General features: G+C 42.3%; 1 protein-coding gene across 8 annotated transcripts in view; it reads right to left on the bottom strand.

Annotated features, from left to right (window-relative positions):
• Positions 1-5,614: 5,614 nt before the first annotated feature.
• CLASP1 (cytoplasmic linker associated protein 1) overlaps positions 5,615-23,880 on the bottom strand; it is a gene marked incomplete at both ends in the record, with an annotated part of 141,220 nt that continues 122,954 nt past the window's right edge. For all 8 annotated transcript variants that reach the window (XM_079539320.1, XM_079539322.1, XM_079539323.1 and 5 more), the window contains 7 exons: positions 5,615-5,701; positions 7,395-7,511; positions 9,830-10,036; positions 19,773-19,901; positions 21,017-21,207; positions 22,091-22,337; positions 23,047-23,197. In XM_079539320.1, the coding sequence (XP_079395446.1) occupies positions 5,615-5,701; positions 7,395-7,511; positions 9,830-10,036; positions 19,773-19,901; positions 21,017-21,207; positions 22,091-22,337; positions 23,047-23,197 (1,129 nt within the window). The remainder of the gene's footprint in view (positions 5,702-7,394; positions 7,512-9,829; positions 10,037-19,772; positions 19,902-21,016; positions 21,208-22,090; positions 22,338-23,046; positions 23,198-23,880) is intronic.

The raw sequence follows: 23,880 nt of genomic DNA, 5'->3' as shown, positions 1-23,880 counted from the left end.
TGGGACAGGGGACTGCTTCTGGAAGAGACCATCCCAATGATGGCTGGGGCAAGGAGCATGCAGCTCTCACCACAGGGAACTTCCCACCGAGGACCCCACAGATATAGGTCTCAGCCCGCTGCTGCCTCTTCCCAGCATGATGTTCCAGCTGTTCTCCCACTAGCTTGTGATAATAGCTGTTTTTACAAGATTTTCTTTACTTCTTAATTGATCTAAATCCTTTCCCTTGGCTTTCTTGTTAAAGGTGGATTTAAAGAGGAGTTCATTATCTCAGCCATTTTTGAGCTGTTATTAATTTCATCCCTCTCCTCATTAATTACTTGTTACCCCTCTCTACACCCCGTAATCCCCCCGGTCCCATGTCAGCTCATTCTGGTTCTCACTGCCCTCACGCTCCCTTGGCTGCTCCCAGGCGATGTTTTTCCTTCTCCCTGCTCCTGAGCAGTTCCTTCCTGCTGCTCCTTGTCTTGCTCACATGTGGCACTGAGCTCCCGGCCCAAGGAGATGGGTTCACTCTTGGTATGCTTTCCCAGCAGCTTTAAGCCCAAACATCTTATTCTTTAACTGGAGAAAATGAAGATGCAGCCCTTAGTCCGGATGTGCTTAGCAGCTCCTTGGTATATCCCCTATAGCAGGGATATGGTTGCATGGTGCCAGACTGCAGGGAGACCAGCTGACAGAGCCTGCAGGGCAGGGCGAGATATGCCAGGATCACACTCGCAGCCTTTCACTGACAGCAGCAACTTTGCAGCGCACGAGCACCCCCAGCATGAGCACCCCCAGCAGCAGTCAACCCTAATCCTCCATCTGTGAAGCAGTCAAGTAGTTTAGGGCTACAAGGCGCTTTGCACATGAGAGCTGCGAGATACTCCGAGAATGTTTGGTGAACAAACATCCCATTGTCAAAGCGCTGCCATCTTCCTCCACAACACGCTTTGGCATGTGCAGGAGCCAAGGACAGGAACCAAGCAGCAAAGTGAGATTATGTTCTTCTGCTCCTTGCTACAGGACGCTCCAGTTGGGCTCCTCACTTGCTGTAGCTGCATCTCACAGAGCCATGGCTCCATCTTAGCATTCACTCTGAGTGACAGATCAAGGAGCCAGTGGAAGCCAGGCGTGGTACACAGATGCTCTGCATCTGCAGGGTGGTCCCCTGCTAAGCCCTCCCAAGAGGGTTTTCCAAGGACTGACCCTTTAAGCACTGTTAGTGACATCCAACTGTCCAGGCTGCTCATCTCAAACCACATTTGTGATGCCTCAGCCTTCAGAGCTTTTCCAAAGCCCCCACAACTCTATGGCAAAATTAAGCCCACATCCGGAGCTTTACAAGACACAGACATGAGCGCTCTGTCATCTGTCCCCTTTCTAAGAGCCACAGATGCCTGGCCCTGCAGTCCCATGGCTGCTCCATCAGGACAGAGCTCCATCTCCAAGATGTGCCAAGTCCCCACTCCCAGAGCTGCAGTCCGGTCCCTGTTCCTGCACGCAACACAGGAGGTCCATCTGCACGAGGCAGCAGCAGCCCTTTGCCAAAAGGTTCAGTGTATTTTTCAACACAGAGAGCGAATTCTTGAGAAGCAAAAGGTTCACAGAGAGCAAAACTTTTACAAGCAAAGGCTGCTGGAGTGGGAGATGTGCTGGACAACGCACCTCCATTAATGCTCCTCTCCTGAAAACAAACCCAAGTTCCACTTGCTCTAGGGCAAACTCAAAAGGTTTTATTTTATTTATTTTTTTTTTTTTAGCAAATTCTATCACGTAAATGTTAACAAAAAACATCTGTACAATTGCCATGATACACTCAAAAGTGAAACAAACAAGATATAAATACAGATATGGATGAAACATGACAAAAGCGGAAAAAATAGAAAAAAATACATGCGCATGAACACGGTGCCAACAAAGTCATTTCTCAAGGCTGGCGTTTTTAGAGAGGTTTTAATTTCCATTTCAAACATTGTTAGCAACATTGTTCTGCTGTATTCTACAAAGGTCTATTTTCCTGTCCCTTAGCATGTAATATTATGCTTGATAAATAAAGGGGTGGGGAGAAAAGGTTCGGATGACAAAGATGTGAGTTAGGTTAGAGGTTATTGGAAAGCTAGTAGTAAGCGATAAAAAAAGACAGTCTCGTATTGTAATTCAGGCAAGCACACATAGTGTACCTTAAGAAAGCCACATGCCTCGATAATTCTGCACTACATGAGAACTACGGTACGCAGACCAGGGGGCAGATGGATCCATATTCGCCCATGCCCACGGAGCACCGGCGCAGCCAATGGCAGAAAAACACATCCGCATCTGAGAAATTTCTGCAACCTTGCAGCCAGGAGCCGCTCGCTGTCTGCTGAGAGTTCTCTCCCATTCAGACTTAAAGCATGGTGGGCAAGGAAAAAAGAAAAACACTTTTTTTTTTTTTTTTTTTTAAAGTATGAAAAGTTGAAGCCCTGCATAATGGGCAGCAAGGAAAAAAAGGCAGCTGCAGTAGATGGCTACTGCTGGGAGAGGGTGAACACAAGCTTCACCGGTGCGGTGAGGCACTGCCCGCATGCAGATCGTTCTCTGCAAACATGCGTGGACACTGCTGTCTGTAGCCAGAGAGACCTTTATGCTTGCTGAAGAGAGAACAAAATGATTGTACAGCTGTTTGAAGTCAGAATGCTGAGATCAGAGAGGTGACATTCAGAGCTAGCCCTTTGAGTACTTCAAAGGAAAAAAAAGATCATGTTCAACATACTAAACGACCCTACTATGTACATTATACGCAATGTTTTATAAATACCTAAGCAGAATGCCCCCTACTGTATACAGGTATAACATACTTCTAGAGTACTCAAAGGATGAACAGTCCTCGACTGACTCACGTAATGAAAGAAAGGAACACAATGAGCATCTGTTGACAAACAGAACGGCATCTGATTACGAAAGTAAGGCCTGGTTCTACTATTTTGCAGCCCCAAGTGTGCCAATAGTATCTGAGAAACAGGCGTTCACCTCTGCAGACACAGAGCATGGCAGATTTCACACCTATTCCCATAGGACGAGCTGTTAACTCCTTCTTTAGTGTCAGCACAGGCGCCAGGGTCAGTTCAGGGACATTACAGTGCGTTCACTCTCAGTGCATACTAACAGGATTTTATAAAACACAAATAATTTGAGAAGGAATTCAATTCCTGGAGGTTTGCTACAATGTGCCATTCAAAAAAACTAAAAAAAAAACAAAAAAAAAACCCAAAAAGCTCCATCACAGCTGGGAGGAACTAAGCGCCATGTGGTCAGCTATGCTGACTGCTGAACCCCAGGACTGGAACAGAAGATGGTGAACTGAGATGGGGAGAAAGAGAGGCATAAATAGTAAGCAGTTAGAGTAAAAATTGGGAAAAAAAAAAAAAAAAAAAAAGGAAAAAAAAACCCAAACCCACTACTAAAATTCAAACAAGACAGCTAACTGCTGCCAACAAGTTGGCTGAACGTTTCCTCAAAAGGGAAAATAAATTCACATTAAACTAAAATAATTTGAATCATTCAAAAAATTAAAAACAAAACAAAACAAAACAAACACACAAACCTCTAACAAGCATACTGAAAGGTGTTGAAAAGGAATGGTCCACGGACAGGGAGACACCAACCATGGAGCAGCCAATCCTCTCCCAAGCAAGGATGGCTCTTCTGAGCCAGCAGAGAGGGCCTGGAGGAATCCCACTACCAGACCACGACACTCCCCTCCTGCCACAGCACTGGGGAGCATAAGGGATCAGCCCTGCAGCCAGCCCAAGCCTGGAATCATCCCAATGACATCAGGAGCAGGTCACCTCTGCTCCCACGGCAGCCAGGTGAGAGGCTGGGAAAGCCCCACAAACCTCAGCTTTTCTGGAGCTGCACCAGTCAGCACCTTCCAGCACAGCTACTCATGGCTGGGGCTGAGCTACAGGAGCACAAACTGATGGAGAGGGAGGGCCGCAAGGCTTTATCCTCTTTGCTGTGCTTCCCTGCTGCAGTTCTGGCAATGCTCACATGCTGCCACTGAGTCTGCTACCAAGGTGTCCCTTCAGCTCCTCAAAGGGGAAATGAAGGGGGCTGCAGAGAGACCAAGGCACTGAGAGCAGCCTGGGAACACACACTGCAGGTCCATCACCCTCCTGCAATCACTGTCACTGGGGGAAAAAACCCAGTTCTCATCCATGGCAGGTTGGGGTGGGCCTGTCTGTCAGCCAGGATCCAGCCTAGGGCCAAACGCAGCACAAGCATCCTCCTGCTCCCCCCAGTCACAGGCAGCAGGCACTCAGCCACTGCCAACAGAAGCTTGGAGCAGGACGGTGCTTTGGGGTACCTGCTGCTGCTGGTTTGGCTCTTACCTGGTCTGTGTCACAGTCTAGCACATCCCTCCAAAATGCAAAGCACCCAGCAGGGTTGTGCGTGGGAAGAAGGAGGCTTCTAAAGGCAGAAGACAGCACTGCAGGCTCTTCGGGCACAAGACAGGAACAGCAGCAGGTGAGCAGCACTATCCCAGCCAACCCTTAGCTTCCACAGGGTTGTTTTGTCCAGCTTCAGATTCCCTTGCTGTCCTCTTGGATGAACAGTCTGCCCAAAGCACACTGGATTTGTGTGGATAAAGCCATTTACCACCAACATCGATGGGTCCCGGTTAAAGTGGCAGATCAATCCTTTGACGCTACAGACTTCAGGAAGAACTCAGCCAGCCCCACAAGGCAGCACTGCAATACAGCCTTGGCAGCTCTGACTGTCCACCCAAGGATGCACCCAAGCCCAATCCAACACCCACTGTGCTCATGTCCAAACGCAGGCACCAGTCTCAGAACAGCATCTGAGGTTCCCTTTGGGGAGTAACAAGTAACCTGAAGAGTCTCGAGCACATGAAAGAGCCAAATGGGTTGGAAGAGGGGAAATATTTACAGTCAACGAAGGTAGCGAGAGCCCAGTTGCTCTACAAAGCACAGCTGGCTGGAGAGCAGTTAGAGAGATCAGCCATCAGAGGTCTGTCAGAAGAACTATATACAGAAAACTCAGATATTTAAAAAGAACCTACTTTTTCATTACTCACTTGATATCTCAGTATTAAAGCATTAGAGGCTGGAACCACAGCCACATCAGCAAAGATCTCCTCATGGAGAACCCTGCACATTAGGCAAGCTGCGACAGGAAGTACAAAACAGGACCACAGGACTTGTAAGAGGAGATCCTAGCCAGAAAGGCTGCGGCCACAGGGAAAGAGCAGTAACTAGCGCACAGAAACCAAAACTGGGTATGAACTAAACCAAGATTTGTTTAACTTTCACGCGTATCCAGGTTTTTTGACTCTTTTGGAATGCTAACCTAAACATATTTCCAAGATTTCAGCAGGCTATACAATATGTTTAAGTATGGCTTTCTGTTGTTCACTTTTAATGAAGACTGCAACACAGACCTTGCTTCCTTTACATTCAATACCAGTAAGGTTTTACATGAAAGCTTTAAGGGACTAGAATACTGATTGCAATAAATATCTGCATGGCCTCCTTTAGCTGATGAAGTGCGCCAGTGAAGAGTAGCAGAAAGGTCTCTGAGAGGCACCGTTGATTGCTTCTAAGTCTACACATATGTCCACATATCTCCATTAACTGTGCGTTGAAACATCTGAAGAGGAGCTGCTGTTGCTGTTGGTAGTTTGGGCCCTCTTTATGTACAAGTTTAGTAGCTTCATCTGAAAGAAACAACAAACATCAGGAGAAGATGCCAGGAAAAACAGATGGACAAAAACTGACTGTGAGTCTTAAATACAGATTCAGTGAGCACTGTTAGAGCAAGTTAGCACCAGGCATTTCAGAACATGCAGAACCAGGAGAGGAAGCCTGGTCCCACTGAGTTTTAATTTAATAGTATTTAAACTGTATGTAAAAAAACAGTTGTGTTTCACTTCAGCAGTCATCAATTCACAGCCCTCAGCTCTGCAGATTGTTCTTGGTGAGCAGGATTCCCAAAAAGGTCAGTGGGGCTGCAGACAGGTACGAATTCGCTCACACTGCAGTAATCCAAGAGCTGTGGTCCCTCCTAGGAAACACCCTGAACTCACTATGCTTGGAGAAGAGAGGCGAGATGGGCTTTGTTTTTCACAAAGCATTCATTTTTAATGATATTTAAGTATCTTCACTACTTGGTTCCTCTAGTGAAACTGCAGCTGTTATGACTACGCACTTCCTTTGCAAGGGGTTGCTTAGGCCCAGATCCTGAAATAATGACTCATGCACATATTTAACTTTAAACGCGTAGGCAGCCTGCATAAACTCGGAAGAATTACTCACATGTTTACAGTTAGTTATGTGGTGGAGTATATCCATGGCACCCAGGATATTGGGATTATAAAGCCCCTACAACGTTTTATAGAGGAATCTCCCAACCGCCTAAACATAAATGAGGTAAGTCTCAGCATTCACAGCTCTTTTTCCAGAGCAAATGGGAGGTGAAAGTAACTTAAGGACACAACCCAGAAATAAAGTCCAAGTGTCTTAAATCTCAGTTCTGTTTCAGCGTAAACCACGCTTCCTACCCATTAAAGAAACCACTGGTTCAAAACATCCAGACGAAGCCCTCTGAACTAAGTAGCTTTTCACATTCAGAGACAACAATGCAGAATTGATCTTAAAATGGCAAAGAAACCTCAGGTATTATGACTTCAATCGGGAGAAGCCTTGTGACAGCTTCCTGAATGCCAGCTTTTGTCTGAAGGACAGAGCTGAACTGAAGTCTGACTTCATCTGCAGCATCAGGTCAGAATTCAAGTTTTGCTTCTAACATAAGCATGGGTAGAAAAGCGTTTGAAAAGTCATTCAAATTTGCCGGTGTCCAGGAAGAAAAGGACACATCTGTAATGCTACTAAGAGCAAAGCTCCACCTGCTTTTCTACCAGCCCTAATTATGACCTGCTGCTGAAAGGAGCAGTCTTGCTCTCCCACCCATCCCAACCATGCATTCTCACCACTCTTCACATTAGATTAACTGTCAAGCCATAGAGTGAGCTACAAACAATTTAATATTCCAGATTTGTTTTTTTTTTAACAAGTGAAGCCAGCTGATGTAACTCACTGCATTTTCACCTAACGATGCAATGCAGAAGAGCTAAGGAAAGCATGACTGTCATGGGAACGACCAGCTCAGTAGCAGCTTGCAGTTGCACAGGATCAAATGCATCAAGAAACCAATCCCTGAATCCCCTTCAAAAATTGCTCTGCAGGGTCCGAAATGCTCACACTGCTGGACAAGATCTGTTGCTCTAGTGGCGTTGGCAGGACCAGTTAGTCTAACACATTAGGGTTTAACACAGTACAGGGAATTTGACCCAGAGCTAGCATGAACGCATTGGCTGTTGTCATAATACCAAAGGCATTATACTCCCATACCTTGCTTCCTGTGAGTTGTGCGAGATGAGGTTTCAGTTCTTCACCAATTACTGAATAAATTGCCACCAGACAAAATACACTAGCTTTACGGACACTGCTCTCTGTATTATCATAACCCTAGGAAACAAGAAAAAATGGTCACAAACAGCACACACCAACATCCTTACCAATCAATACACTGAAGAGTACTTTAGGCTACCAGATTAATAGAAAGGCTCTGGCAATATGAACACTCAAAGAGCAAGAGAATACAGCATATCCAGCACATTCTATTTATTCTATATAATATCCTTTCTGTAATGTCCTCATATTAGGCTATGAATTTATAAGTTATTAATGTCTTAGGTTCTATGTCATTAAGGAAGAACAGTTTCCAATCACGTGGATGCTATCAGTTACGCACATTCCCGTGTCCAGTTCAGATGACCTTATGCCATATGTGATCATCAGGACATCTTGGACACAGTGCTTTGAGTGTGCCCACAGGTAAGTCTTTCCTGACCCAAACCCAACCACCTAAAGGAAATAGGTGAGCAAAAGACAGATGAAATTTTCAGCAAAATGGCCTAATGGTTATATCATTTAGAATATGAAACACAAAACATTGTTTGGTGAATAGATGTTCTATCCAGATAAGCATTTGGATAGAATAACTGTACTCAAGCATTCAAAAATTGCAGAAGTCATCATCATTATGGATTATTCTTTTGCTGGGAAAGCCATGAGGAGTGATGCTACAGGGCTGGGGATGCCCACTAGCAGGGCTAATGTTTTAGCTGCAAGGCCAAAATGCAGTCTGACATTACAGCCTGCAAACTCAAAGAGCACTACATCCCAAAGAGCAGGAGTTGGTCTGGATGCAGCTGTGAAGTTAAAGGCCAGAGTCACACACAAAAACTATCTTTGTCAGCACACCAGCTATTTGTTGGGATGCCTCATTTTCTACAGCACAGCAAGGCCTCTACTGCAGGCATATCAGTGTCCCATCTTTACCCTCACCAGGCAGTCTAACCACCGCTAACACAGCCAGGCCTCTTCTTGCTCTCCTCCATTAACGGTGCATTCCTTTCTCTAAACAATCAGGGCTTGCTTCAACAGGAGATGTGGACAGTGCCTCATCCCACAGCAGCCTGGTATGTGGCTAGGGCATGTCTTTGTGGAAGGAGCAGGAGTGCTGTGACTCTGCCAGCCTCAGATCACTGTGACAGCTACACCCATCTCCATGCCCACGAGGGCCTGCCAGGTTGGGCTTTGTCTCTCACCAGTAGGAGACGCCTATGGGCTGCTCCCCCTGCAGCGTGGGACCCAAAAGAACAACAACTGAGACTGTGGAACTGCAAGCACTCCCCACCAAACCCCTCTAAGAGCTCTGCACTGCAATTTGCACCCAAACCCAGGTGCTCGACAGAAGCACAGCCAAGACCGTTTTATGTACTGAGATCCCTATCTGTTCACATGGGCCATGGGCATCCTGCTGTGGGGTGCTGAGCTGTACACTTGTATCCACATAAGCACTGTTGGACACACCTTGCCTGCTCACCACTGCTGTTACCTTCACCAAGATAAACAGCCACAGTGTGTATCCCTACATACTTTCTAAATATGAGAAGTAGATTCCTTTGATCATTATGAATTCCTCATTCAAGGAAATAACACTGGCAGCCCCAAGGTGAAAAATCACAAAGACACGGAAGCCATTTAATAAAGCAAATATATCTTTTTGTGCTTTTAAAGGCATGATGTTCCCAAGCACTTCCACTGCATTGAAGCCCCCTTGTCTAGGTTGTTGTCACCAACAACAATGGCTAAAAACTTCTTAAAACAAAAGTTCACATCAATACAGAATTGCCTGATTCCCAGAGTTAAAGAAAAGAACTGCAAAAGCTTATGTGACAAAGCTGGGACAAACACTAGGAGGCATCGGGGAAAATCCTGACTTTGCCCTTGTCCTTCTGCTCTTTATGCTCACAAAAAGGATGCTTCTTTATCCTAATTCTCCACTGAAGTTTTACTCGCCTACAGGTAGGAACTCTTTCACAAGGACCAATTTGTTCTTGCCACAATCCCCTCCCTCCCCCCCCCAGTAAACACACTGGTTCACTCCTTTGTTATTTTCATCATGCTTTGTCTCACTCCAAAAGCTTAGTCCTGCCAGCTGCTTGTGCAAGGGGACTGAATACAACCCCACTATGGCCAGCACTGAAAGATAAATTCACAATGTAAGATCAAGTCATAGTGCTGGCAAAAACACAGCTCCCCAACCAGGGTTATGAAAGAGACTGAAGACTGAGCATTTAGTCTTAATTTCAGAGAGAAAATAGTCCTTCCTATCTGTCCTGCTGTGCTTCAAATTCATGCGCAAAGTACACTCAAAGTACAGAACATCTTGGTGTTCGTTTGTGCTCAATGAGCATTTGTGATGTGAGATTCTATACCTGTAACAATCCAGGAATAATATCAGGAAGGAGTTGATGCAATGATTCCTTGGAAATCCTCTCAATGACCTTTGTCTGCATCTTGATGGCAGCTAAATTAATTGGATAATCTGCTGTCTGAATGATGGGGCAAAGCACCTTGATGCATTGCTCAGGATGGATGGAGCTTGCCAGGGTAGAAGCAGCTTCCTCAGCAGCTCTGACGACCTGAAAGGAAAGCAGAGCAAAACCTTGCATTAATGAGGCTGCACAGCCAAAAACACCTGTGCATATTAGGAATGAATGCCAGGAAATACTTGGGGGTGTTTATTAATAAAACAGCAAGAGGCTTGTCTGAGAGGAGATCAAGTATAAGAATTCACGTTCTTTACCTCCAGAGACATGTTTGTTCCAGCCAGACAGTGGTACACAGTTCCTCCTGCCTGAAGTAACCATGTCAAAGTTTGAGAGTCATCCACCACCCAAGAAAGACAGGCACTGCTGCCCTGTTAGGTCAGCACTCTAGCCACTGTCAGGGAACATAAACCCATCAGCTTAAACTTAATAGGAAATACAATTGCTTAATACTACAATGAGTGACGTTGTGCTTTTTAATATGCATCTGCCTTGCTGAATGCTTGGGTGTCCAAGCTGAGAAAACCTGCCTGCACACGTGTGTCCTGCCAAGTCCCAGCTAAGCACTGCTGTGCTCAAATCCAGGCCATGGAGCCAAGCAAGATTCAGGATAATCTATAACCACGCAACAGTGCTCTGAGCATATTTAATACATGAAGGCAGTGCTGGGACACTATAAAACACGAGAGGAAGAACAAGTGGAAACAGTGGCAGCACCCACCTTTAGTAGCTACTTCACACTGTAAAGCATGGAGATGAGATGAGGTCCTAAACTCAGTACTACCCTTCACCCAGAAAAGGCAAATCCACAGATTTCACACTGTTCCCCAGTGGATAGGACAGTTAGATGAAAGAGGAAGGACCTGATTTTCTTCTTCTATGAGAGTTTATTTTACATTCTGCAGTAATTGGATTAAAAAAAAAAAAAAAAAAAAAAAATCACAGGATGGGAAGCAAGTTTTCTTTCTTCAAGTGTATGTGCCAATTGCCAGGCAACAAACTCAAGGAAAATGTGTCCCAGACAATAAGGAAAAAAAAAAAGACACCAAAACAAGTGAAGCCACAGGTCAATCACTTAGACTGAAGCCGTGACTACTGAATTCTCTTCAATCCCTTCTTCCACACAAAACGGAATCAAACTTGGGGGTTTCTCTTTGACTCAGGCAACCCATAAACAGATACAGCTCTATCAAAGCCCCAAAAGATGAACTTTTGAAAGGAACTAATGTGGATAACGAATGTAGCAGGAGTATTTGGAAGTTTATCCTAGTCCTCACTAAGACAACAATCTCTCTCTGCCTGGACTACAAAACATTTTCCAGAAAGGACTAATTGATTTTAAGACAGAAGCAATAAAGAATGACCAGCTCAGATAGACTACTGATTTAACAGAAGAGATTATCCCCGTCTACAAAACCTGCTTCACCCACAGCTTTAACTCATCATGGCTACAACACAGTGACTGATCCTCTACTTGTGTTGACAGCTGCCTCCCTGAAACAGGTATGGCCAAAGGTTACTTGTGCACCTGTGGAACATCCAACAATAAAAGTGATTTTAGATGGTTCACGTGGTACAAACATTGTATTTAGGCAAGGCACAGGCAGGAGCCAATCTGAGACTCTGATTGCTGAAGTTGTCCACACACTCATCTATCTCAGGCCTTTCTCAGCAATTAAACAGTGTTAAAACACATTCCAAAAATGGCAATCCACAATGTGGTCAGCATTCAAAAGATTTCATCCTGCAAGATCTGTGAATGAGTAACCAAGCAGAACAGAATGCTTGTTTAGCTCTTTCAGATATTTCTTTGCTAATTCCCTTTTCAATTTCACACATGAGAAGCATGAAAGTTAACATTTTTCCACGCTAGCTAGCTTAGGAGGAAGAACTATATTTTCAGAGGGAGGGGAAGAGAGAAATACCCGAATACTCAAGGAAACCTAATGCCAAGGTTTGGTACTGTGGCACTGAATTGCTAGAATGGCTGCAGTCAGGGGCTCTCAAAAGGTCTCTGTGGAATGTAAGAAGGTTTCTTCAAAGAAATTCACTTCTTGGCACTGCAACTTTTGATGATGTCTCTCCTAGCACTGAAATACTGCTGACATCAAGCTCTCTACAAATAACAGTGCAATTACATACAGAGGGTATGAATACCTCATAATCAGCCCAACAACATTCACAGGCAAGTCATTTTAGCTAAATAAACATACAGATATATATTTATTAAAAGCTTTGTAACTGACCAGACACTGGCCACTTGGAATTTTGCCTTTTAGCAACTCCAAATGCTTTTTGTAAAAGGAAAACTTAGACATACATTACACACATTATCACAAATTACTAAAAAAACCTTTTTTTTTTTTCCTTTTTTTTCTTCCCTTCTTCAGATCCTCGTGGGTCCAGAGAGGTTGTGGATGCCCCGTCCCTGGAGGTGTTCAAGGCCAGATTGGATGGGGCCCTGGACAGCCTGGTCTAGTACCAAATGTGGAGGTTGGTGGCCCTGCATGTGGCAGGGGGTTGGAGATTCATGATCCTTGAGGTCCCTACCAACCCTGGCCATTCTGTGATTCTGCGATTTTACAAATAATAGCATCTTAGTATGCACTTACAGTATGTACTTACATAGTATGTATGTATGTAGTATGTACTTACAGACGGACTTCATCTAATACACTTCAGTAAATTTGGATTAGGTAAAAATTTCAGTGAGTAACTCTGAGACAGAGCTCTACAACTACTGGCACAGTTATGAGGAGAGTGCATGAGACAAAAACCTTTGTTTTAAAAGCTTATTACTATTTCAAGCACCAAGGCTTGAAATACAGCTGCAATTCTTCGCAAAATGAGCCAGGAGTCAAAGTACAAAGAAGGTCCCATGTATTTTGCACATCACAGGGTAGGTTAGAAAAACTGTATAGACATAATTAGTCTTGCACCTTCACAAGTCCTCCTTTCAACAAAGCTGGCCATTTCTAGCACGCATCTGGCTGTATTTGCACAGCAGTTGGGTATTTCACATCACTTCTCCATGCAGTGCGCATCCTTTGAATACAGAAGGGCAAATTACTCATGTCCAGAAGGCTTCCTGCTGATACTAGCTTGTAAACGTGACAACACCAGAGACATTTCCAAGTCTTTCAAGAGCACATCTGGCAGACAGCATCTGCATCCAAGCCACACTTCAGCATCCCCCTTAAGCGTATATTTGGCTTTAATAACATGCTTGAATCTTACTGACGTCAATGGGACTCAAGCGTGTGCTTACATGCTTGCTTGATTCAGAGGCTCTGCAGGTAACTAGCTGCCATGCAAAGGAACAGCAGGAAACAGGGTGCAGATGAAGGTGCAGGGCAGTACCATCTGTGAGAGAACCCAGAGGACAAGCCCTTTCCTCCATCTCCACTGACATAGAAAGCCAAAATGCCACCACTCTGCAATGCAAATAGCAGTCCTGCCCTGAAGGTCTTTGATTCTGGCTTTGACAGAGTAAAGCATTTAGCCATCCGGACCAACTGTGCAACCCATGAGGGAAAGCTTGTCTCTGAATACTCGCACAGCCCTGCCAGAGCTGCATCCCCAGTAATGCCAAAGAAAGGCAGCAACATTCCTGCAGTGAGGGAAACGCATTATTGAAAGCTAAGAACTGCCAGGCTGTTTGGCATCGAGGATATGCAATTATAGCTGAGTTTAGTGAAGATATTTTGCCGTGAGGCATAACAACCATGTCTTGCAAATTATACATAACATACAATATAAAAAGTCAAATATCTTTTTAAATCAGGGTTTTAATCTGACCAGAGTAAAACAAACTTAAAAAAGAGTGGAAGAAATGAGGCAAACATCAAACAACAGCTCTTCCCATCTTTGGGGGGAAGATTGGAAGATAAGGCACTGCGGAAGCAATAGGAATGGACCCACTAGGTTCAAGCTACCAGCAGACACCACAATCACTATATCCATAAAATGCACACTCTTTAAATGTGGGGAAAAAAAAGTGCTGTTCACTACATGCTCAGATTGAGGAGCTCACTGTCATAGAAGGATGCAGACAATAGATTAAAAAAGATATATAAGGTCACTGAAGAGCCATTAAAGGTAAGCAGACAGAACTTTCAGCTTGGGCCAGGGGGGTTGGAGATTCATGATCCCTGAGATCCCTTCCAACTCTGGCCATTTTGTGATTCTGTGATAGGGAGGGAGGAATTCTTCGATGAAAAATCACTGCATGCTTGCTAGTCACTGTCTAAAGTAGGATATGGAGCAGAGTTTTTGTCTAACCTATTGCAATTATGTTCAATTATTTCAAAAACACAGAAGAAAACTACTAGAGTGTTCAAATGATGATAACAGCTGGAAGAAAGAAGTTCAAAAGGGTGCCTATGACACAAGATCTGTAAGACCAAGGAGAGCCTGCAGTGCTTTAAAAATACTGACACTAAGCTGTGTGTAAGGTATGTCACAAACATGACTTTACCTCTAGTAAAAGCTTAAAGCAAACCATGTCTGGAACTGGATAGTTTGATGCCATTCAACACAAGGCAGGTAGACCAGGAATGCAGATCTAAACGATAGCACTTTGCCTTAAAGAAGCAGGTTTTTCTCCTTTCCAAAGGCTTACCTTTTGCTCTACACACTAGAGACTAGATTGAGCCTCACTTCTGCTGGCATAACATAAGCTGTTTCCTAGTGGGCTCATTGAACAAATAACATGCCCGCTTCATAGGCTATGCAGGGCATCAGTGTAACACGTTGAGATCTGAGTAGAGCAGCACCCATATACCTAGAGAGTTGTATGGGAGTACATATTACACTGCAAGCTGGAGTACAAATACTAGCTGCACCACCTCTACAAAACACACGGAATTAAGGAGTGCATGTTTTTGTTGTTGTTTTTAAGAGAAAAAGATAAAACACCCAAAAACCTTAAGAGGCTTTTTACTCCACTGTGAAACAAGTAAAGCACCAGAAGTTTACTAGGCAGAAAAACAAGGTTTTGCTTTTGGGCTTACAAGGCACACAACCTTGTTTTTAGAACCAACTTTTGGCATTTAGAGGTGGTTACTTAAAACCTGCACAATGTAACTTGGAGGGAATGGAGGCTTACTGCTGCCTAGCCGGGCAAACTCCCATCCCTGAAGGGTATACAGTCTAATCCAGACAGGAACAAATAATTAAGCACTGAGTTTCAAAGCAGGAAGTGGACTCAGCAATGGGGAGCGCTAAGCAGATGAAAAAAATTAAGGGATTGAGAGGAGGTGAAGTAGATTAGATTGCTTCTCCTGGGTGCTAAATATTTCACGTGTCGGGAATTAGAGGAAGCACAGAAACGTATACAATAAAACATCAACTGCCAAACTGCAGTGCTTGGCAGCTTCCAGCACGGGCTACCAGTTAACTGACCTTAAAGACTGATCACTTCGCATTTTTCTCTAGTAGGCTATGTTTTACTGAAAATGACACAGAGTGTATCATCATTGGAGGACATTTGCAAATAATCTTATAAATGTCAAGGGTCAGTCTAAAAGTACCTCAAGCCAGTAACAATTAAAGTTAATGGATAGCCGTGATTTGCTCTTTTCACCTTCCTTTGGATCATTACAACAAGGAGTGTTACATCCTAATTATGCCTGTGGATTTCCTGGATAGTAAAAGACCAAAGTTAGGTACCTCATACATGGCTCAAAGTCTTTTCCTTAAACTGAGAAAGTACCAACCAGCTATGTCTACAGGTTTTCCTGCAGAGAAAAAGAGAGCAGCAGAAACAAAGCAAAGCATGAGCTGTCCAATGATTAGCAATGGTGAAGATGTTCCTTAACATTTTCACAAGATTTCTACTTTACTATAGTAAAGAATAAGAACTTATGCTCATTTTGCTGCTATGAATCTGTAGCAATGTCATATCAATGGTACTGGGTCAGCACACAGCATCTCTCCTTAGTTATGGGTGAGTAAGTACACTGGAACAAATGAGTTAATATTAACCAATTGGCAACAGAAAGACAGCTCTTTTCCAAGTAACTCCAAACAAAGAGTGATAAAAATCAACAAGATTTAATACCATCCACAACTTCAATTACATTCTAATGCTCTAAAAGTAAGTGAAAGGCATTTACATGTCAACTCCCATAAATATTTACAGTTCTGACTGAAGCAGGCTTGACTTTTCTCATCATCCCATTTAATTAACAGTACTGTGCAGACTATTATACAACAAACAGAGTAAAAAGAGGCTAGCATTAAAAAGCGCAAACTAAACATGAATCCCAAGTCAGAGTCTCCTAGTCTGTAGCCCAGGGTTATGTTAATTTTGGACCTGCACCGAGGTCAGTGCTTTGCTGATTTTTAGTTGCACCCACACAACAACTCTCAGCATCCACTCCTCATACCAAATTTTCTTCTCTGGTGTCCCTTAGTTGTGCTGCTTCATTGATGCTACACTTTGCCTTCAACAACAGAAGGCCGAAGAGTTCTCGCCACAGCAAAGATTCAAGCATTGAAAGGCTTCAGCTTGATTTAGCAAAACACATTCAGGCATCCAAATACATCCAACCATGCTAACTTAACATCGATACTTCCAGCTGTAATAAAACCACAGCCCCTTTTGTTTCAGACACTCTTTTAGCTAGATACTGGCACTCAAATGAAGGAAGATACAGTATTTCACAGGATTGTAGGGGCTGAAAGGGTCCTATGGAGATCATTTATGTCCAAACCCCCAGCTAAAGCAGGTTCCCTAGATGCCTGTTGGGTTCTGAAAGTGATGATAGCCATGCTGAACACAAGTAATATTGCATTTGTGAAATCAAATTAACTTTCTTACTGATTTTCAAAGAACTGCCTCTAAGTGCAATGACTTCTTGGAGCCATCTGAGGTTAATGGCCCTGCACTGTGCTCCTTTCCAAACTCCTCTTTCTTTGCTTGGTCATTTTACACTGATTGCCCATTAGCCCAAACATTACAGAAAATGGCAGCAATAACATACAGGCAATTAACAGTTCCTGTGCTGAAGGGGAAACTCAGGTAAGCAAAAGTGAAGTAGGTACAGATCTCTCCAAACAGTAATTTTCTGCTGATTCATGCAGCCTGTCTGAAATGATTTCAAACCACAAACCAGTTTTGTTTTCTAATGCAAAGGCAGAAACAAACCCTAGTGAGACGTCCTGTCAGGGCATTACGTTGCTCAGGAATTAGCACTTTCCTAACTTTACTATATAGCAGCTTTCCTCCAAATTGTTTTTACAGTATGAAGGAAGATTTTATGTAGTCTAAGGAGAGTATATCCACTGCTCTTAGTATCACTCAGTTTCAGAGAAAAGTAAAACTATAAGACAGATGACTAAGATCTTTCCATTCTTTCTTCAGCTATTCTAAAAGCCTTCCAAACTGGTGAATTTTCACTTAGTCTCTCACTGAGTGGGATCAAGTCAAAGGGCAGCTCCTCCACAACCCCAGGAGATAGCAGTGCTGCAAAGTCAGCACTGAGTGGGAGCTGGAAAGCCTCTGTTGGATGGGAATCTGTGACATTCTGGCCCAGGACTATGAGTTTGACCAACTGAGCCATACCCAACTGGACTCAGTTGGTTTTTGGTTTTTTTTTTTTTTTTTTTTTTTTTTTTTTTTTTAAACAGACATAATGGAATCAACAAATCCCAGCTACAGGTAAAAAATACCTACAGCATTTTCACAGGTGTATGTTCGTGTAGACACACAAGAGAAGATTGAGAAACTTTTCTTAACTTCATGAATGCTGATGTCCTGAAACTGACAGAGAATTGCCAGCTTTCATGAGTTCCATTTTGGCTCTGAGAACCCCATTTACACAGGGATGAGAAAATAGACATACACAGACTTAAAAATACTATGTTGCAATGGCAACATCCTCAAACTCAGTGGATAAAATGGGTGGGATACAAATATCATGTACTTGGTTTATTTCTAGAGTGGTTTTTTTTTTTTTTTTTTAATATCAGCACATGCCAGATAACACCAAACACCCGTTCTTTGGGCTGTTCTCTCCTATTACACCACCAGTACCAGTACTTAATACAGCTGTACAAACAACTGCTTAGAGATAGAAAAATGGAACTACACCTGCAGTGTCCTGCTACGACAGCCATAACCCAAAGGTCTCACTGGAGCAGTTGTAAATGTGATCTTTTTTAATGATAACAGTGCTATGCAAAACCACTGGGAAAAAAAAAAATAAATAAAAAATCAAAGGAATGCTATGTGCAGAACAGCAGCTACTTGCTGAGAGCAATACAGCTCACACTTACTCTTCTATAAAGAAGTGCCAGAACTCATGACTCTTCATTCCTGGCTTGAGTTTTACTTTCTGTTACAAAAGCTGATCCTTCTCTGCTCTTCCTCAGAAGGCATCTCACATGCAAATCCTAAAAAAAACCTGTCCATACTACAAACACAAAGTACATTGTGTGGGGGAGTACAGAGACATGAAAAGTTATGCTGTCAACATTACACCTGATTTCAGTAAAAACTGTCAGTCATACAAGGACAGAGAGCTCTGAAGGGCATTAAAAAACATCAGAGACCATCTGAAAGGTGCAGTAAGTTTGGAAGATTTTGTGGGGAAAAAAAAGGGCACTGAGTCAAGGTGAGATGAGAAGTATGTAACCAGGAAAACTTGCCAATAAAAGGCACTCCTTCAGAACACAATGTTTTGTCTGACTATTTTATCAGGAAATCAATTTACAACTGCTTCTTATTACTCTGAACTGAGAACGACAGAAGGGTAAAAGCTCTACATCGAGGAGGACAGGCAGATTGTGGCAGTCTTCATTCACTAAAGGATTAAACATTTTCTGCCTTTGTATTTAAGGGATATCCAGCCTGTTAGGTTCCTTCTTGCCTGTGGGGGTGTATTTGGTTTTGTTTTGATTTTTAAACAGTACAGTTTTGCTATGCACACCTAATGCAGCTTTGTGTCAGTTATGCAATGATCTAGAAGCAGCCTGATCTATACAGTGATCTTTTCCATGGCCAAAAACAGAGATACTTAGCACTGCTAGTTTAGGGCAAGCCTTTTGCAGGGAAGATGAAGAGCTTTAAATTTCAAAGGAAGAAGTTTGGTAAATAAGTCATTGCAGAAACGGACAGAAATTCACGTGCTGTTTTTCAGGGTTTGGTTCAAACTTGCAACACGTGTAAGATAGAAAAGAAGATCTATTTTGGAAGCCAATTTGCAAAGACTGACCTTTAATGTACTTTGATCTACTTCCAATATAACCATCACGTCCCTGTATTTTTTAGTCCAGAATACTTTTGATTTTGCATGAGTTCTCTCGCAATAGGAAAATGCATTTCACTCTTCCCTTGGCTTCCTCTTCACTGCCTCAGCTTCTTTCTAGCAGCATGCCTTCTTTGTCCATTTTCATCTGTTATTCCACAGTTCAAATTCTCAAATGTGGCTCAAGTTCATAATTTTCACACAGCTCTGCTGGAGTACAGCCTTAGTGTTCCTCAATACATTTCCCAACCTTCCCTGTGCAGATTGAGGGACCACAGTGCCCTTAATGAGCTCCAATAAACTAAGAAAAATGCACCCTCCTACCTCTCCCAGAGCAACCAACCAAGCCCTGGAAAACCAATAGACGGCCTACAACTCCAGATAGTTCCAAATACACTAAAAATGAGTCTGTTGGTCTCAACATTTTTCTTCTTGCTTCAGCAAGTATACATCTTCAGCACTTAGGTGATTTCATATTGTTCTTTCCTACTGTCAAGATTGGTCAGCATGCTTGTTTGTTAAATCTCACATTTCTTCAATATTATTTTCCCAGTAGCAGCGCCAAAAGGCTCACTCACCTCCTTGTGGGAATCCTTGTGTGCTTCCAGTGTCTTCATGATGGTCAACTCTGCGTAGTTTTTGAACCTTGCTGGCTGATTCCGTAGGATTTCTCTAAGGACTCGCAGTGCCAACGCTCGTATTGAGTGCTGTGTCAAGAGAAACTGATGTTAGAGAATGTAATTTCTCAATGAAATTACATTTTGAAGCAAATTCTCATGGCTCCCTAAGCAGCAGAAATCTTACGTAGCTCTACCAGCTCCAGTGGATCAAGCAGTGTCATCAATAGCTGAAAACAAGAATTGGTCTGCTTGCTTTCTGTTGCAGAAACATTTATATAAAATGACAGTTCCTACTGACAGAATCAGAATGATTCTACATTTTTGAATTCCATACTCTTCTGGCAATTAAGTATAAATTCATAACCAAAACAGCATAACTGCATTACATGAAATTATAAAGACATTCAGATTGTATTTGATTTGTTCTTCCCATTCTGCTTAGCTCTGCAGATATCAGATTGAGCTCCATTCATGCAAAAGCTGTTTCTCATGTACTATTACAGAAGCAGCATTGATTTACTGCAGCGCCTCTGGAAATTACTTTCAAGAACAGTCAATTTTTGTAGTCACTACTGACCTGTGCGTTAATCCTTTATATATCAAAAGATCCTTAGGAGAAGGGATTTATAACACCTGCTTTACTTACACAACTGTTACATTAAGTTTTTGGCCAGTGGCCATTCCAAATAGATCTATCATTTCAGCAGAGGAATACTTTACTCTATACTCAGCCTTCAAATTATGCCCTTTGTTATCCATCTGCAACACTCACAGATTAGCAAACTTACTTGTACTTAAAGTCACCAAATCTTCCTACATACATGATGATGCTATGATTAAACATGTAGGACTACCAAAACTCATGTTGATTCTAAGAAAAATGATTGTGAGGAAATATCAGCCATACAGACTGCCTTAGAAAATAACTTTATTTCTGATTCTAGTTCAATTTCCTGGTTGTTACTAGACACTCAGATGGGAGCGGAGAACAGACACTACAGAGAACCTTGAAATTTGTCATGGAGTACATTAATAATGAAAGCAGAATCAATAACCTTAACAGAAAAAAAGAAAACAAGCACTGCAGCATCACTGATGAGATGCCATAGAAATGTAACAAATTTCAGTTGAATTAATTTGCAGAACCTATCACCCTAAATAAAGCAATGCTACAAGAAAGTTAAGAAAAATCCACATCTCACATCTTTGTCTCCAAGCGTTTCCAGGAGCAAGAGCAGAATGGTTTTGAAATGTTCCTCCCAAACTCCAAGATTATCCTCCCTTGTGATTTTCAGCAGCTCCAGGAGAGCTCCTTTCCGCTCCTCCACCCGCTCATTGTGATTAGAGAGCTCTTTCAGAAGGTCAGCCACCAAATCTGAATGGTCAATGGGTACTTCTAGGACAAATGGAAGCGAGTCACTTGGGGAAATGGGGGAAAAGGTCAAATATGTCCATATTACAAACCTTCCATAGAACAAGTGCACAGAAAAAAAAAAAGACCACTCCCAAAAAGGCATCAAATCCCAAGTGGACTCTGTCAAGAGGGAAAGAGGACCAGAATATCCCTAATTTCACCTAAGTTCCTAATGCTGCTCATGAATCTGCACATGGCTTCTAACAAACAAAGAAGAGATGACGATTGGATTTTATCCAATTCCAATAATTACTTGTACAAGAGGAGAATCACCAGTTTGTCCCAGACACACACTAACAAACAAAGAAGAGATGACGATTGGATTTTATCCAATTCCAATAATTACTTGTACAAGAGGAGAATCACCAGTTTGTCCCAGACACACACCCAAAACTAGCAATCACATGCGTAACTTTTAGATCAAAGTACTGTGAGTCATCAATATAATGCAAAGGAATAAACTAAGGGGTGCAGCATCGTTTAAATGAAGTGAAACACTCAATAACAAGCTAATGAGTCATTTAGGTTTTAGAGTAGAACATCCCTAAATAAACGTCCCTTGAAGATATATTTAATTTAGACTTTAAGGGACTAGTTTGAGGAAAACTCCAAAGGAGAAAGTAAGAGAGAACAATAACAAAAAAAAAATTAAAATTGCAGCAGAGCCTTCTTTCCATATCCATAAATCAAGTTCTCATGTCACACATCAGAACAGAAAATATTTCATGCCAAGCCTTGACTCACTTGCAAAGTAATACACAACATATACGTGGACAGGCATGTATCTCAGTACTGCACAAATACAAATATATTAGGAACAGAACAAGCTGCCAACAGTTTTAAAAGATAAGCTAATACAAACCATCCCGAAGCTGATCCATGTCATCATCAAAAACTGCTTCCTTGAGGGCAGTCTTGTCATAAGTGTTAATTGTGTCGGAATAAGGATAGGGGTTATACTCTCGAGCTCGTGGCCCTGAAAAGGCGCGGGGTGGCTGTGTGTTAAGTAGGGAGGTTTTGTTATCTAGAGCCATCCTTCCTCCTTCTACAGTATCACTGCCTCCTCGGACATCACTGGTAGGTACTGCAAGGCCACCATCTCGAGACACCTGGAGATCAAATACAGAAAAGGCATAAGACCACTAAAAGGCTACAACTTCCACAGAATTTGAGTTCACCCATCAACAGGATCACATCCATTAATTTTGTGTAGAATTCTTTATATACACATAATACTTAGACCGCCTCTTAATTTAGGTAACAAAAGTATCTCATGATCATAGGGCAAAAAGCTATGCTAACATTTCTAAACAGAAATATTTCTAAAGCTGCAAAGGCTAGGAAAAAAATCAAACAAGGAATAGGACCAATCTGCTAATAAGCCAAAGGAAGGAAGGAAAAGCAACATCGTTCTCACAAATGATGCTTAGAACACTAATGTGAAATAGACAACAGCAGAGTCCCAAAGAAAAACATCAGATTACCAAGAATTCTAGCTTCTGAGACTAACAGTCTACACTTGTTTATCCACACAGGAAACAAAAATACTGCTTAATTCACAGATTTTGAATTTCACATACTTAATTAAAACAAATGGCATCTCACATGTCACAACAACCTCTAGGACCTCAGTGTCTTTCTTGCTGTGAGAGGTTCAAAAGTTGAAGTGTTAGAAACAATTGAGAATAAAACAGTTACAGGAAAAATCCAGTTACCAAAAGCAACTGGATTTTGTACGCTAGTTAACATTCCAAAGCCAGGCTTGAAAACCATGAAAATATCACATATCTCCAAGTATTAATCAAACCAAACACTTACCATGTCACAGTCTTTCTTCCCATCACGTTTGATTGGTTCATTCAGGTCCTCTTGACTACGAAAACTAAACTTTTCAATTGCTTCTGTGACTCCACGAAGAGAGCTGTAGATTTCATCAGAGTTTAGGTTCTCCGTGTCATAATCCAGCATACTAAAGACGAAACGTATGTGAAATGTTACACACAAAATTGGGATCAACTTTTGACTTAACAAATATACGTCAAGTTGGAAACAGATGATTTGGTGTATCATTTCTAACAGAGACTTTTAACGAAACATGAATGGAATTCAAAGTAGACTTCAGGTCTGAGTCTCCTAGATTTATCCCAGTCTGAGTGGAGGAGCTCAACTGAATGAAATGGTACTATGTTGCTGCAATCGAGGAGAAATCAGGTCCACTGTTTATAACATTCCAAAGCAGTGAATGTGGTAGCTTCTATCAACAAAATATCCTGCCCCCATAAAGGTAATGGTGTTCATACAAAAGAAAAATAATCACTATGAGAACTCAAAGGGTTCTGACAGCTAGTGGATGCGAAATCAACAAAATTTAAGCTCCATAATATGTAAAATATATTCTGTCCATGAACTGAAATGCAGTAGATTTAAACAGAAATGAAAATGTATCTTGACATAAAGCTTTGTCTATCATATTCCAGTTTTCGTTTATAAAGTAGTAAAAACAAAACCACTTGCAAGAAGCCTTGAAAAAAATAAGATGCATTTCAGTAATGAGCCTTAATTTGAGAATTCTCTCACTCAAATCAAATGCTTTGTTGCGGTGAGTCTGTTTTTCAGAAATTCTTCAGGAGTATAAAGCCTAAGAGTTATCCA

The sequence above is a fragment of the Tetrao urogallus genome (genome assembly GCF_951394365.1).
Source record: "Tetrao urogallus genome assembly, chromosome: 8".
Taxonomy (NCBI): domain Eukaryota; kingdom Metazoa; phylum Chordata; class Aves; order Galliformes; family Phasianidae; genus Tetrao; species Tetrao urogallus.
This window is presented reverse-complemented; position numbering and strand designations above follow the sequence as displayed.